Source organism: Nicotiana tomentosiformis, chromosome 12 (assembly GCF_000390325.3).
Source record: "Nicotiana tomentosiformis chromosome 12, ASM39032v3, whole genome shotgun sequence".
Taxonomy (NCBI): Eukaryota; Viridiplantae; Streptophyta; class Magnoliopsida; order Solanales; family Solanaceae; genus Nicotiana; species Nicotiana tomentosiformis.
In genome coordinates, this window is record NC_090823.1 from 114,790,827 (window position 1) to 114,806,490 (window position 15,664).

The 15,664-nt window shown below is 39.3% G+C and overlaps 1 protein-coding gene across 2 annotated transcripts; it reads right to left on the bottom strand.

Annotated features, from left to right (window-relative positions):
- Positions 1 to 9,310: 9,310 nt before the first annotated feature.
- Positions 9,311 to 13,837, bottom strand: LOC104113205 (calcineurin B-like protein 4). 2 transcript variants are annotated; one of them, XM_009623312.4, is made up of 9 exons: positions 13,437 to 13,837; positions 12,548 to 12,683; positions 12,061 to 12,143; positions 11,427 to 11,486; positions 11,035 to 11,143; positions 10,800 to 10,852; positions 9,949 to 10,029; positions 9,756 to 9,868; positions 9,311 to 9,600 (listed from the first exon to the last, which is right to left on the bottom strand). In XM_009623312.4, exons 2-9 carry the CDS (start codon positions 12,636 to 12,638, stop codon positions 9,531 to 9,533), a joined length of 660 nt encoding a protein of 219 aa, XP_009621607.1. In that variant the 5' UTR covers positions 12,639 to 12,683; positions 13,437 to 13,837; the 3' UTR covers positions 9,311 to 9,530. The 2 variants fall into 2 exon arrangements, with proteins under 2 accessions (XP_009621607.1, XP_009621608.1); XM_009623313.4 differs by having other exon boundaries at positions 12,548 to 12,662; positions 13,437 to 13,825.
- Between the last annotated feature and the right edge of the window lie 1,827 nt (positions 13,838 to 15,664).

The following is a 15,664-nucleotide window of genomic DNA, read 5'->3' on the forward strand; positions in this document are numbered from 1 at the left end:
CCCCAATGGGTCGCCAATGTGGTCATGGTGAAAAAGAAAAATGGGAAGTGGCGAATATGCGTAGACTTTACAGATTTGAATAAAGCATGCCCCAAAGACTCATTCCCGTTACCCCATATCGACCAGCTCATTGACGCAACGGCCGGGCATGAATTGTTAAGCTTCTTAGACGCCTACTTAGGCTACAATCAGATCCTTATGGAAGAGAAGGATCAGGAGAAGACCACCTTCATCACCCATCAAGGGACGTACTGCTACAAAGTTATGCCTTTCATACTGAAAAACGCAGGGGCGACATACCAAAGGTTGGTGACCAAAATGTTCAAAGATCAACTCGGCAAGACTATGGAAGTTTACATAGACGATATGCTAGTCAAGTCCAAAAGGAAAGAAGATCACATTGGACACTTGAAAGAAGCCTTCGATATACTCAGGCGATACGGGATGAAACTAAATCCTGAAAAGTGTGCATTCGGCGTGACCTCAGGAAAACTCTTGGCTTTCCTAGAATCACATTGAGATATCGAGGTCAACCCCGACCAAATCAAAGCCATAGAAGAAATACCAGAGCACTTAACCACCAAAAAATAGGTTCAAAGACTGACTGGTCGTATCGCCGCTCTATCAGGATTTATTTCGCAATCATCTGACATATGCCATAAGTTTTTCGGCATACTCAGAAAGGACAACGGCCTCCAGTGGACCTTTGAGTGTGCCCAAGCCCTGATGGAGTTAAAGGCTTACATGTCATCACCACAATTGCTTTCTAAAGCGGAGCCTGGGGAGCGCCTCCTTGTCTACCTCGCCGTATCAGAAGTGGCAATGAGTGCGGTCCTGGTCCGAAAAGATAAAGGTACGCAATCTCCCATTTATTACATTAGCAAAACCTTAGTCAACGCCGAGACGAGGTACCCCCACCTCAAAATATTGGCCCTGGCCTTGGTCGTAGCTTCACGAAAGCTTAGACCCTACTTCCAGTGCCACCCCTATCTCGGTAGTCACAACTTTCCCCTTGAGAAGTATTTTGCATAAGCCCGAGCTATCGGGCAGGTTAGCCATATGAGCCATAGAATTAAGCGAGCATGATATCACATATCAACCGCGAATGGCGATAAAATCACAAGTCCTCACCGACTTCATCGCCAACTTCAGCGCAAAAATAATGCCTGAAGTCGAAAAAGAAGCTGCCCACGCTTTTCCACAAACACAAAATCTATGGATTTTGTACACCAACGGCACTTCTAATGCGTCAGGGTCCGGACTGGGACTTGTACTCGAAGTCCCAACAGGCGAAGTGATTCGCCAGTCCATAAGGTGCCCGGACATGACTAACAACAATGCCGCATATGAGACCGTGATTGCAGGAAGGATGACACTCAAGTACGGGGCGAGACGGGTCATACTACACTGCGACTCTCAACTCGTCGTCAACAAAGTCGCAGGGACTTTCCAAATCAAAGAGCAAAGGTTACAAAAATATTAGGTCGAGATCTGTAAACTACTGGCTGAGTTTGACGAATGCCAGCTCGACCAGATTCCTCGAGCACAAAACATCGAAGCAGACGTCCTCGCCAAATTAGCAGCAGCCACTAAAAGCATAACCGGAGAAAGAAACGTGGTCACCCTCCTCCACTCATCAATAGATCAAATCGAGGTAAGGACCATAAATCTAACTTGGGACTGGCGCAACCGTATTGTTACACATTTATAGGATGGCGTACTCCCAGATGATAAAAAGGAAGCCAAGAAGTTTCGGATGCAAGCAGCCAAGTACAACATCATTCATTACGACCTATACAAGAGGACGTATGGCGGCCCCCTGGCGAAATGCTTAGGCCCGAACCAAACGCGGCGCATCCTAGAAGAAGTCCACGAAGGTCACTGCGGAGCTCATTCCGGCAGTCGATCTCTAGTCAGATGTCTCATACGGGCGGGTTACTACTGGCCCACTATGAAAATAAGGGCGCGGACTTCGTGAAAAAATGTGAGCAATGCCAAAAATACGCCGCAATGACCCATCTAGCGGGCGAGCACCTCCACTCAATCACTTCCCCTTGGCCGTTCATCAAGTGGGGAATGGACATCGTCGGCCCCCTCCCTGCGGGGCGAGGTAATGTACGATATCTTTTGGTTTTAACTGAATATTTTCCTAAATGGGTAAAAGCAGGAGCATTTGCCCAGTTACGCGAACAGGAAGTGACCGCCTTCATATGGAAAAACATCGTGTGCCGCTTCGGCCTCCCCAAAGAGATCAGTTGCGACAACGGACCCCAATTTACTGGAAAAAAGGTCGCCGAATTTTTTGAGAAGTGGCATATCAAAATAATAATCTCAACATCGTACCACCCCAGGGGCAACGGGAAAGAGGAATCCTCCAATAAATCAATGCTGAACATCATGAAGAAAAAACTTGAGGATGCCAAAGGACTATGGCTGGAGTTATTACCAGAAGTGCTTTGGGCCTACCGTACAACGTCGAAGACGACCACAGGAGAGACTCCCTACTCATTAGTCTATGGGACTAATGCGGTAATACCAGTCAAAGTCGGAGAGCCCAGTTTGAGATATTCCCATGAGAGCAGGCAGAGGAACAATGAAAGCAGAAGGAAAGAACTCGAGGAAGCCGAAGAACGGAGAGATATGGCCTACATAAGGATGATCGCCCAAAAACAACAGGCAGAACGCTATTATAATAAAAAGTCCAAGATCAGACCACTCAAAGTCGGGGACTACGTGCTCAAAGCCAAAACACAAGCAAGCAAAGATCCGCGGGAAGGCAAATTGGGAACAAATTGGGACGGTCCATACAAAATCACGACAACTACAAACAAAGGGTCTTTCCAACTAGAAATAATGGAAGGAAAACTACTACCAAACAACTGGAACATCATACACCTCAAGGACTTCAACTTTTAAGAAAAAACGTTCTCCAAGTCGTACTCTTTTTTCTCTCACTTGAGTTTTGTCCGAATTGGGTTTTCTCAAGGAGGTTTTTAACGAGGCGACAAGGGGGACACTTAAAGTTGAAATACGAACGGAAGAAGGCACCGGACGGTCAGTACATTGCCCAACCTCTCAACATGTCTCCACGTCGCCCAAAGAAGAGACTAGATAGACTGGACTGGAATGCCAGTTCGGAAAACATGCAAATTTCTCCAAGTATATGAGCAAAACACAAATGTATGAAGTCCTCCCATACTTTCGCCAGAGCAACATTGCCTCAATATCTACTCATCCCCCGGCCACAATTAAGTACGGGTTATATTCAACCTCATTCGAATCAACACCCGCTCGGCCTCGTTCAGATTAACTAAGTATAGGTTACATTCGACCTCGTTCGGATTAACTAAGTTACATTCGACCTCGTTTCGAATTAACTACGTATACGTTACATTCGACCTTATTCGAATTAACACCTACCGGCCCCTGGCCACGACCGAAACTTATTTCTGTTTCGACCTCGTTCAACACATATAAACCAAGTTCTTATGACTAAAGCAACCAAATGGCAAAACAATGAAAGAGGCATACAAGCCCGAATAGAAGGAAAAGAGTCGGGTACAAGCAGCGAAAATGGAATTTCATAAAATATATTCTTTACAAAGGCTAGAACAGATGCCCACAAAAATATGTACAAAACTTACAAGCAAAAAGAAAGAAAAACAACTACTCGCCACCTAACCCAACAACGTCATCTATCTGACCGCCTAGGTCATCACTACCCGCCTCTCCGCCAGTACCATCGCCACCGCCTTCAGAATACTCATCCTCATACCAGGCATCTTGTTCAATCTCGTCCATGCATGTGTCCTCCTCGCCGTCACCAACCTCTGGTGTAGCAGGATCACAGCCACAAGCAGTCCGAGCTGAGCGTCCCTTAGCGCGAGCATCCTCGAAGTCGGCCTCAGAAACTTTCCCCGCCGCCATCAAGTCCCTAAATATATCCCGTTGGGCCTTAGCGTGGATCCAGATCTCATACAGATCCCGCGGAATGTCAGGAAAGGCAGAAGCGCGAGAAGAGGACGGTTGAGCCAGTAACTAGGACTTCTCGGCTTCAAGGGCGATAACCGTTCATTAAGGCCCGAATTTTCTTTCTCCAACTCCCCTATACGCTCATTGAGTCGCTCCTCTCTGAGCCTCGCCGTCTCCAAATCACTTGCCCACTCTGAACGAAGAACGCGGATTACAGCCTCCGATGTCTCTACTTGCCTCAAAGCCGCCAACACTATCCGATTCCGACTTCTCTAAGTCCGCTATCCTCTCGGCGAGCTCACCACCCAGAGCATCCGCCTTGATTAGAATTTCTTCGAGCTCGGCCTGCAGCAAGCTCACTTTGTCTTGAAGGTCAGCGCATTGGGCCTCGACTCCCCTGCTCACCTCAAGCTCATCTGCCTTGTCCCTCAACGCCTCCTCGAGCTCACTACATTTTCCGATGACCTTCACTAATTCACCATCCTTCTCTTTTAGCTCATCTAGGAGATCCCGGAAGTTGCTACTCCCACCAAGCCACCTGCAAAGCTCGCGGTGCTTATCACGATACTCGCGATATTTTCGTTCCATCTTTTGGAAAATGGCCTTCAGCCTCTTCTCTCGACGGGAGCGTTCGATCTCCAAGATCACAGTCTAAAAAGAAAACCAGAGCGAGTAAGAATAAAATCGGATTCTAGATGAACGAACATGCAAATGAAATACCCAACTTACCCTAGAAGCAAGGCTGACTATGCTCCTCGACAATGTGGAATCCTTCAGTTTCTCAAGGGTCTTACCCTCCACGTTAGAACAGAGGGAACCAAGAGAAGGGACTATGTCCTCTGTATCAACTAGAAGATCCCGGTCTAGAGGGATCGCAATGGTCTGCGTGGTTCCCTCCAATCTCACCTCGTGCCGGGTAAGTCCTTCTCCCATTATCCTAACCTCTTCAGGGTCATATCGGAGCCCGTCTTATAACCATCCTCAGCAACCCCCGTTACCTCTCTCATTGGTAAATGAGGTGGGAACATCAACGGGGGGCGAGGACGATGGCACATCTCGCCGCACAGTACGCAGAACCTCCACGGACACTCCACCAGTTCCAACGTTGGCATCAAGAAGGGGCACGCTCTCTGCGGTTTCCGCTGATGGCAGGACCTCAGACGGTAAATTTGCACCGTATTTAGGCACAACGGAGGTTGGTTCGCGTTCGTTCCTTGTAGAATCTACGGCTCAGATTATCCCATCGCCGACTTCCACTGACCTCCTTTTATGAGGAACCAAATCCTCCTCGCTTGGTGAAGACTCTTCATCTATTAAATGAAGCAAGGGAGAGGCCAGAGTCTCTGGTATTGAAGTCGTCGACGATCGAGCCGATCTAGACGAAACTAGATGCCAAATAAAAGTGGATGGTCGGGCAAGCTTGGCCACAGTCATAGCAGGAGTGGACCCCATTGTAGTGTTCATCTGGCGAAACGTAGGAGTAGGGGCCTTCGACCTCCTCTAGGATCCCCGGGCTAAAAACAAAAGAGAAGAGAAAGAAGATTAAGAGATCGATCTCCACAAAACAATAAGAAGCAAGCGACCAGAAGGCCACAACAATAAAGATTCAAAATGGGTAAACTCACCGGTCGCTGAAATCTTGGGTCCGAACTTCTTGATAAAGGCCGATCATTCGTGAATCCTCATTGTGTGAGGCAAGACCTTGCTAACCCAGTCATGAATATCCGCAATCAAAGGAGGGGGCAAAGTCTCAGCTGAACGAGGAAAAGGCAGAGTGTTAGGCTACAATCAAAATGAGCAAAATAAGCGTTTAGTAAAAAAAATAATTACGGGCATAATTCCATGCCTCAGGAAAGCCATTCGCATTTGTCACCACGTCCTCTGTTTTCACGTAGAAGTAGCTAAGCCAGAACCGATGATTTGCTTTATCGTCTATCTTCACTACCAAATTCTTACTTCCTCGGCGACAAAGATGCAATACCGTTCCCCTATAGAAATTGGGCGTGAAGAAGTGCATCAGGTGGCGAAGAGAGATCCCGCGGCCGGTCAATTCCGCGTACTTCGTCAACATGCGGATGAGTTTGTAGATGTAAGGTGAAAGTTAGGTCGGGCAGACGCCGTAGTAGCGGCAAAATTCCTCCGCCAATGGGAGAAGAGGAAATGAGTAGCCCACATAGAACGGGGTACGCGTCGAATGCGCAGTATCCAGAGCGATGAATCTACACCACGTCACGACCAGCCGGGACCAGATCGATCTGGGCCGGAATTTTGAACTTCGCCTTGAAATTAGTAAGGGCAACCGCGTCCATCACCGATTTTGTGGCCTCAGGGTCGTCCTCTGGTGGTTTTGAAAAGTCAGATCTAGCCTTCTCGTTATGGAGAATTATTTCCTCCACCATAGGAAAGCTTTTATCTTCCACAACAATGGCAACCCCATCGTCATGGGAAGGCATGCGCACTGCCAAGGGAACAGGGTCAGGTACCCCCCCCCCCCTTCCCCCCAGAACTGGAAGACACGTGAACCATATTTGTTTATGAATAAAGGAGGTGTAAACATAGAAGATTCAAGAGTAGCAGGAGCCACCAGAATCAGTGAAAGCAAGAATATGGAAGTAAGATCAAAAGAGCAAGGATTCTAAACGAGGAAGGAAGAAGAAGGTATGAAGGTCCAATATTTAGATTGCAAAAAGGAAGGCAAAGGATTTTGTATCCCTATTTAAAAGAGTTTAGGCATCAATATCGAGAAAGTAAATCGTCGTTACCCAACTCATGAATCGAAGTGGCAAAGGTACGGGAAACGATGCAAGGTATCGGAAAAATACGTAATAATGATGTATGACGACATGACGTCACTCTAAAACGACGTGACCCTGGGTTGCGGCTCACGAAAGGCTACGTTTCCACCCCGTCTGAAACGCTACTACTCGGCCTGCTCATCTAAACTTCTCAACCATAACTAACAGAGTCCGCTCATCTAAGTCGCTCAGGGTCGACATCAATAAGCAGAGGGACTAACTGTATAGGTCAAAATTTGCCTCAATGGGATTTAGTATTGAGTGGTATTATGAAAAGTGATATGGCCGAGGTCGACTAGTGGATAGTGGGGCTCGTAGTCAGGCGGTCAATAATGGCCAAGGTCAAGTATCAAGGACGGTACTAACTACTAGTTTTTTAATAGGATATTTAAGGAAATATTCTACTAAATATTCTATGTACTGGTACTTTTAGGATTGACTGGGGATATGTCCCATATAAATAGAAAAAGAGATAAAGGGAAAGGGCATGTAATATTTCTTTCGGATAAGAGCACTTTTTGATAGGAAGACTCTCGCAAGAAAAGATACAAACACTACCTTTCAAAGAAGATTCTACCATCCATTATTCTAGACTTTTCCATCAAATCTGAGAATAGTTCCAATATTCTAGGATTTGTTTATCACTCATCACCGTCAAAGAGAAGAACCATCCACCTCATTCAATATTGGGTGAATCATTCTCCTTATTTACGTTAATGTCATTTATTGTTATTTATTGCTTCATATTCTTCCATCATTACTCCCCTTGAAACATTAAATGTACACTACATTTAATCCACCACCAACGCTATCATGCGTTATTTGTATTAACTAGTTATAAATCGAGGGATATTATTATCAACTAGGCCTAATCCCTCATTACATAAAACTAATTAGTTTAATCGAAGATTTACACATTTTGGTCAAACAAATAGTGGACTTTTAGATGTAGGCCAACGTGCAAATAGGGGCCGCAAATGGACGGGTTGGGCTGAACTTGGGCGGATCATGATGGGTTGAGTAAATAAATTGGTCATTGCCCAACCCAGTCCAAGTGTATTTGGGCTAAGATGTGCTGGGTCAAGATGGGCTAAACAATGGGTCATAACCCAACCCGTCCAACTTGACCCATGTTTTAGAACTATGGTCTTCTTGCATAAACAAAATCTTTTACCTTTTATACACCTATGTATGTTCCCTACTTTCTTAACTTCTTCCTAAATTATTCATTCCATGCACTGACGATGAATTTCTATATATCTAATTTTAAATTTTTAGCTAAGAAATACATATGGATTAATCTTATACTCAACTATTCATGAGCTTTTATAACTTTCTAAAACTAAATAAATATTTAAAAGTGTATAAGAAAGAAGAAAAAAGGCCAAAAAAAATAGCGGTTGAAAAAAAAGAGATAATATTTCAGAAAATCTTTGTGCAAGATAAAGGTTTGGCTAGTTGAAGTTTTTTTTTTTTTTGATGTTGCAATTGTTCCATAAACAATTCATTTAGAAAAGAGCCTTCCGGCCACACAAAATTTTCAGAAAACTTTGTTGATTAAATCTTTTAGAGAAAAACAACCCATACGATTTTCTATACAAACTTTGATTTATATCTATTTATGTAGTTATTATTTGTTCTTTACAATGTAACATAAGAAGCCGTACTGGCCACTTAAGAAGTACTCCCTCCTTTCCAAAAAAAAAAATAGACTATTAGTATTTTGAGAATCAAAATATATTTTCTTAAATAACAAATTAGTATTTAAATTTATAAGTTGAAAAATATTTTTTATGTTATTTCTAAATAAGTAAATTTCACCACAACTCAGTTACAAAATTATTCATATTTACATTAAAACTTAAATACCTTGATTCTCATTTTTAAACTTAGATACAAAAATTAATGATGGGGCAACTAAGTAAATTTCCAGACAAGCCTTCAGTTGGGTTGTGATCCCTTTGTTTTGGATGAGCTTCACGGGTTGTATTTGGGTTATTTTATGGGTCAGAATGAGCTATAAAAAATGATGGGTTAATTTGGGTTCAGCCCAAATAGACTCATGAGCTAAAATGTTTGTAGCCCAACCCATTTATCTCTGGGCGGGTTGAATGGGTTTGGGCTCAAATTGACACCCCCTATGTGCAAATACAAACTTTAGGACTCCTTTTTATGTAGTTTTTATTTAAGCCAGTATTACAAATGATAATATATTTGTCCCTTGTACCTATTAATTAAAACTTATGTTTCTTTTTCTTTATCTTAGGACTCAAAAGTCCCTTCTAATTTAAAGCCCCACTTTCCCAATAAAGGAATTCCAGCAGATAAAAAGTTTTATTCTTTGACAGTTCAAATTCCCTTATTAGTAATTTTTCAGTGAATAGATGCTCTTTTGTAGTCCACGTCTACACAGGAAAATGATATGAGTAAATTAATCACAAATCCTCTAAGCTAATTCACAAGTTCTTTTTTCAAAATGTACTGGGATTCTAGCCAACTAAGATCGATATATATGAATAACATCAATTAAATTTTACGAACAGTTAGATGGGAAATATTACCAAAATCCTTAGTTAGGCTATAGTCCGTACCAATCTCTCATATATAGCAAACACATTTCATATACAGTTTATGGTTGCCTAAGAACAGACAGACAACTATTGACCAGAAAATGAAGAAAAAGGGAAAATTGGACCGGTACTTTATTTGTTGATCAGTACACTAGTAGCAGGATAGAATTTGGCAGTTGGCACCGGTCAGTTTTCAGGACACTAGTTCTGAATCTCGAGCTTCTGTTGTCATCACAAAGCTTGGAAACATTTGAGTTATTTCCCTGGAATTGTAAATAAAATTTTAAAAAAAAAAAAAAAACATCTTCTAAGGCTAGTGACATCAAGAATTTCTAGTTAGAATGTGATAATGCAGATTTGGAAATGAACAAATTATGCTTCAATAATAGTATATACTTAATTAGAATTTTCAACTCACTTTAAGCATGGTAGAGTCATGTTCTTAATGAGAGAAGGACATCTTATAACCAATTCCTTCCACTCTTCTGGATCAATCCTTCCATCTCGATTCGTGTCTGCCTCTAGAAATGTCTGTTTATTATCACACAGATCAGATATCAAACAGATATACTTAGGATGACTAACATGGAAATAAAGTGACTCTTCTCCACCTTATCAATGATTGCTTCGATAGCATCATCTGGAAGTGTCAATTCTGATTCTTCCAGAATAGCAAATACCATTTCCTTCAGCTACACAAGTTTCCACAGTAGAACAAACTAGTCAAAAGAGAGATTGAGCATCTCGAATTTGAGATACACCGACTGTGTAAACAATAATGTATTTAACCATTTATGTAGTGAAGTGTGTACTGTCAAGCTATGTTGCGCGGACTTTTCAAAATGCTACCACACCCGTGTCGGATCCTCCAAAAATACACTATTTTTGGAGGATCCGACACGCACCCAGCGACATTTTCGGAGAATCCGAGCAACATAGCTGTCAAGTAGTTTCAGTCTTCCCTACTTCCTATTTCAAGAAAGGCTGTCATTCATATCATATGTGAAATCATCAGGATATGATCATCCTCCTAAAAAAGAAAAGTTTTCATCCTTGAACTCCTTTAACATATTTTTTCAACTTCTGTTGTCTTATTCTGACACATTTAATGAAGATTAAGCAAGAAAATCATGGTTATGACCATTTAAAATGCCTGATGCCTGTATCCTGATAGGGGGTCATAAATAAGTAGTATTCTCTGTTGAACATTCAAGTTATGTTTCCGGTAAGATCAAGCAGCAGTAGCTTTAACTAGTTCAAATTCTTTTAGCCTATACGGTGAACATTTCATTAGCAGTATATTTATCAAAAGAAGAAGCAATCAGTTGACTAGTACCTGATGATTATTTGGGATTATTCTAAATTCAAATTTACATGTTGCATGCATTGTAAGTGATAATATTAAGGGAGTGGTAGGATAATTGAAACAACTCAACAAGTATGTTTCGTTAAAGCTACTCACCTCTTCACGTTCTATGTATCCAGTGTGGTTCAAGTCATACAACTTAAATGCAACTGGAACAAAATTATTCCTGAAGTTAGTGTCAGCAACAGGAGAAAAAATGTTTGACATGTTGCTGTACTTATAAGTACAAGAAAGTATGCCTCACTAAAAAGAATTTAAAAAAACAAGAAAAGAGAAGAAATGAAATTCCAAACAACTTTTTTATAAGAGAAATTTCAAACATATCTCTTACATTCAATTTTGTCTGCTTGAGGAGCCCTTGGGTGGAATAGGCTTAACGACCGAACAAATTCTCCAAATTCAATAACCCCATTACGCTTAAGATCAAACAAATCAAACAGCTGCAATAGTGTGACAAGAAGGAATAGGATCTTGTTTGGAGAATAAAGATCAAGATGCTGGACAATCATACAACATGAAACAGAGAACTTTTAACAGTTTCAAGAATGGCCTGTTAATATAGCAACTACTCGAACTGTTGATGCAGTTATGACCATTAAGATGACCCATCATTATATTTGCAAGCCGTTTATAACAGAGAATATTTTTCCAGAGAGTCAAATCACATTAATTACTGGCGAAGAAATGTCTAATGAATTCCGTCAAAAAGGGTGAAACACGTACTCTCTGAGCAAAAAGATTCTGCTTAGGGCTGCAGTTGAAAAGAGCAAGGAGAAACTCTTCCTGCATTGAAGATATAGACATAAATCACAATCTCATAACCCGAAGTTTGAAAATCATTGGAGGACATGTAAAGTGCATCACTTGCCTCATTAAACTAGATCTTTGAAAAACGAATTAAAGTTTAATTTTTAGCACAATGGTTATCAAAGATAACGTGCTTTCAAAGTGGTTATGACATTGCCTCGTCAGGCACTAAAAGATTAGATCATAAAGTGGGATTATCATATAGGTAGCCTTTTTGTCATGAAGAAGAAGTAGGAAGGGAAACAAAGAACTTTTTGAAAATACCAAACTGGTCTTCTAAACTTCATACCCTTAGAATCAAAGAACACCAAGTTTCAGTGTTTCTTTCACTGTTATATTTGTAACTAAAAATGAAGAAACTCATAAATGAAAGCAGATGCATCTTGGAAACTTGGTTTAACGTGTCGTGGTCATATACATTGGCTGATTCCAATGGATCAAGTCCTACTGTTCTTGAGACTGTTGATCATAGCGCGTTTTCAACAGCTCTGCCCTTAACATCTCAATTTACATAAAAGCCTAATGAGTGAACTTTGCATGATGAAATTACCTTATGAATAAGACCATCATCAATTATGGAGCTGCTTATTTTCTCGTACAGAATTTTCAATGCATCCACTTCATTAACAGAAACTGCAACAAATGAATGGAACACTCTAAGATGCTAAAATTATGGATTGAGTAGATACTTAACATCATAACAAATTTCCATTGGACACATACTCTGCTGGAAGTAATCAAGAAGACATCAATAGCTTCATTGGCTAGGAAATATAAATTACCAATTATTTAGAGGAAAGACTTCAATTTGCTGAAGGCTAAGCAAATATAACATAAAATGATAAGACAAAGTAATAATAGTGATTATAAGATTCTTCTGATTGAATGTCTAAAACTATCCAATTGGTTATAAATTTTAGAGAATACTAAACTTTACAAAAACAAGCTCAAGCCAAAGAAAGAAACAAGAAATTAAATAAGAGCCTCAAAACCCTGTTGCCTAAATAGTAGGGGCAAAGAGACATTGTTTAACTCACAGGAAGTCTCAGAAGCTAATAAGTCATGGTCCTCGAAACCAGGTGGACGTCTACATTTCATGGAACAAAACCAGCTCTTTAAAGCATACATTATCCCCCAGAGGACTTTAAGATCCTGAAATATATATATATTTACCTGCCACAATCCAACATAAAAATTATAGCAATGCATTCTACAACATAGAGTATTAATCAGAACACCAGTCCAAGAAAAGGGCACTGATGATATTGTGTGCAAGTTTTATCTCCTTTTGAATACTAGGTGCATTTTCAGGCATAGCCAGATTATACATAGTTCAAATTAACCACTTTCCTTTTGTTAACAAAAAAAGTAACCACTTTTCTTTTCATGGAATCATAGTCAACGCTAGCTTTTTAGTGTCCTTTTCTCTATATCATCCGGTATTGAGAATTCACTGGTCCGACTAATCCATATTTGCACCGTATAAGGCATTAAAAGACGAAGAGCTCCTACTAGGGGTTTCTCAATTCCCAAGGCTCAAACCCGAGACCTCTGATAAAAAGCGGAGAGATCTCATTCATCCCACTATTACCCTTGGTTGCAGGTTTTTCATTGTCTCGAGTGGGATTTCAGCATCAGACAGTACTATCCCAAATAAGCAATATCATACCGTTCTTAAAAGCAATTAACAGATTTTTCAACAATTCTAACTGTTTCAATAGTGCTTGTTACCCGGATTGTTGCTACTGAACATTAATCAGAAAATGTCAAAACCAAATTTACTTGGAGCATATGGCTATGTAAAAAAGTAGTACTAGCAAAAATACACTTGGAAAATCCCAAAATCTTGTGAAGTGCATAAGTTCACCACTCTAAAATTAATCAAGAACATTGAGTAGAATGAAAGATGAGAGAGAGGGAACTTACCTCTGTGCTGTTATGGAGTCAGTTGGTGTGTTGCAGAGTCAATTAAATCCTGTAAGATCTTGTTCAAATTTCTTTCTGATGATGATGTGCTCATTTTTGTTTCTTGTTTTCTCTCATTTTCATATGATTTTCTAATACGGGAAAAACTCCTAGCAATAATCTAATGCATAATTGATTCCACATAGGTTTAGTACAATGTCGTAGTACAATAATGAGTAGTATTTTATATATTTTAGGTAGCTATTTGAGTCTCAGTTGCCTGCATATGCAAAGTAGATAGTTGACATTGTCACCCTGCAATTTTCCAGCTTACATGGTTGACATCCAGATTTTCAATTTAGATGAATTAAATAGTTATCTTTTGCTTTTGTCTCCACAAAGTTTAATTCTTTAGTAGTAAATACAGGCGGAGCTAGAATTTCTGATAACAAATATAGACACCTACTTTGGTTTTTAACGCCGCCCTTGAGTACATCACGAGCAATACTCCTTCTCAATTTATTTGATGGTATTTGATTGTACATGTACATCTCAATTTATTTGATAGTATTTGATTGTAAATATAATTTAAGAAAAAAAAAAGACTTTTGAAAGTTATGTCTAGAACAAGCAATAAATATTTGTATGACTATAATTTATCTCACTAAGGATAAAATAAAAAAGTTTAAAGTTAAATTAAACTTTCTAGAACAGACTAAAAATAAAAGAATATCACATAAATTGTGACAAAGGGTGTATATGTTAACCTCAGTTTGTCATATGCGGAGTAGATAGTTGACATTATATTTTTCAAATATAGTTGGAATTTACCAGGGTAAATAGTTATATTAATATGTAAAAATAAAATTTAAACTTATGAATTTATATTATTAAACTCATAACACTTTTGAAACAATAGGTTCAGAATTTCATATTAATTGAAACTTGATGAGTTCTGTGTCAAAATTAGGATTTAGTTTAATGTTTTTAATACACCACCAAAACTTATAGTATAATGATATTAGTAGGAATTTCTGATATAATTGGTGTAAGTTGAATACAAGTCCTTGATCCCCTTCCCTTGTCCATTCTGTAGTGGAAAAAAAAGTTCTTTGAAAAAGTCACATTTTTTCAGTTAGGCCTACTATTCTCAGAAACAAAATATGTGATAAAAAAAATTAAAATAGCGCCCTCGGCTTTGCTTAGTGATGAGATCTTATGGTTCAAACTTAAGGGTTGACAAGATTTTTTGATGTGCTATTTCTATGAAATTTTCACTGATAACATATTTATCCACATTGTATATCACTATATAAGCAAGGGGCCGGATAGAGTTTTGAGGTACTGGTTGATCTTAACTCAATATTTTGAATGTAGAGTATAAATTTATGACCGAAAAATTCACTAAAATTGTAATAAACAATAGATATGAACATACAAATTAAGAGGGTGTTTGGGCTTATAAGCTGGTCAAACTGGTTTATAAGTACTTTTTGACTTATCAATGCGTTTGGTAAACACCCAAAGTGCTTATAAGTCAAATGTTTATAAGCTAAAATAAGTCATAATCACCCCTAACTTATAGCTTTTTAGCGTATAAACACTTTTATTTTGACCAAGATTTTTACTAGTTTATTCTTAATAATATTTTATAATTTACAAAATATTTTTCCCAAAATAAATTTTCTAACTTTCTTTTCATTCCATATTCGTTGTTCATCTTTTTTCTTTACAAAGAAACTTTTTAATTTATAAATTTTTGTAAAGTTTTTAAGGATATTTTAGTCATTTTAATAAAAGAACAACTTATCAGCACTTTTCTACCAAACACATCAACTACTTATTATCAGTTTCAGCACGTTTATCCAAACACGTAAATGCTTATTTAAAAAATTTAACCTTAGCACTGAAAAATATTTTGAGCACTTCAAGCTTATCAGTTAATTCAAACGGGCTCTAAATCTTAAATCTGTCTCTAAAAACTACTGAGGAAGCCTATCAAAGGAGTATCATATAAGTAATGTTAGAAAAATCTTGCTAATTCTATTGTCAAATTTAATGTTTGACAAAGCAAACCGAATTTCAAAGTGTATATTCCCTTGGCATCTGTTCGATTCCTCCTTCCTATCATTTTCTTTCTGTAAACTGGACACATATGTAGATGAAGGTCGAGACTCGAGATCAAGACCAGAAGACTTCCAATTCTAACGCTAAAGTCAAAGCATTTTAACTACATTATTTAAAAGATA

Coding starts and splice junctions, on each gene's coding strand:
- LOC104113205 (XM_009623312.4), bottom strand. CDS start 12,638: ATGTATGCTTTAAAGAGCTGGTTTTGTTCCATGAAATGTAGACGTCCA. Junction 12,144..12,547: donor ATTAGCTTCTGAGACTTCCT/GTGAGTTAAACA, acceptor CATTTGTTGCAG/TTTCTGTTAATGAAGTGGAT. Junction 11,144..11,426: donor AGAATCTTTTTGCTCAGAGA/GTACGTGTTTCA, acceptor ACACTATTGCAG/CTGTTTGATTTGTTTGATCT.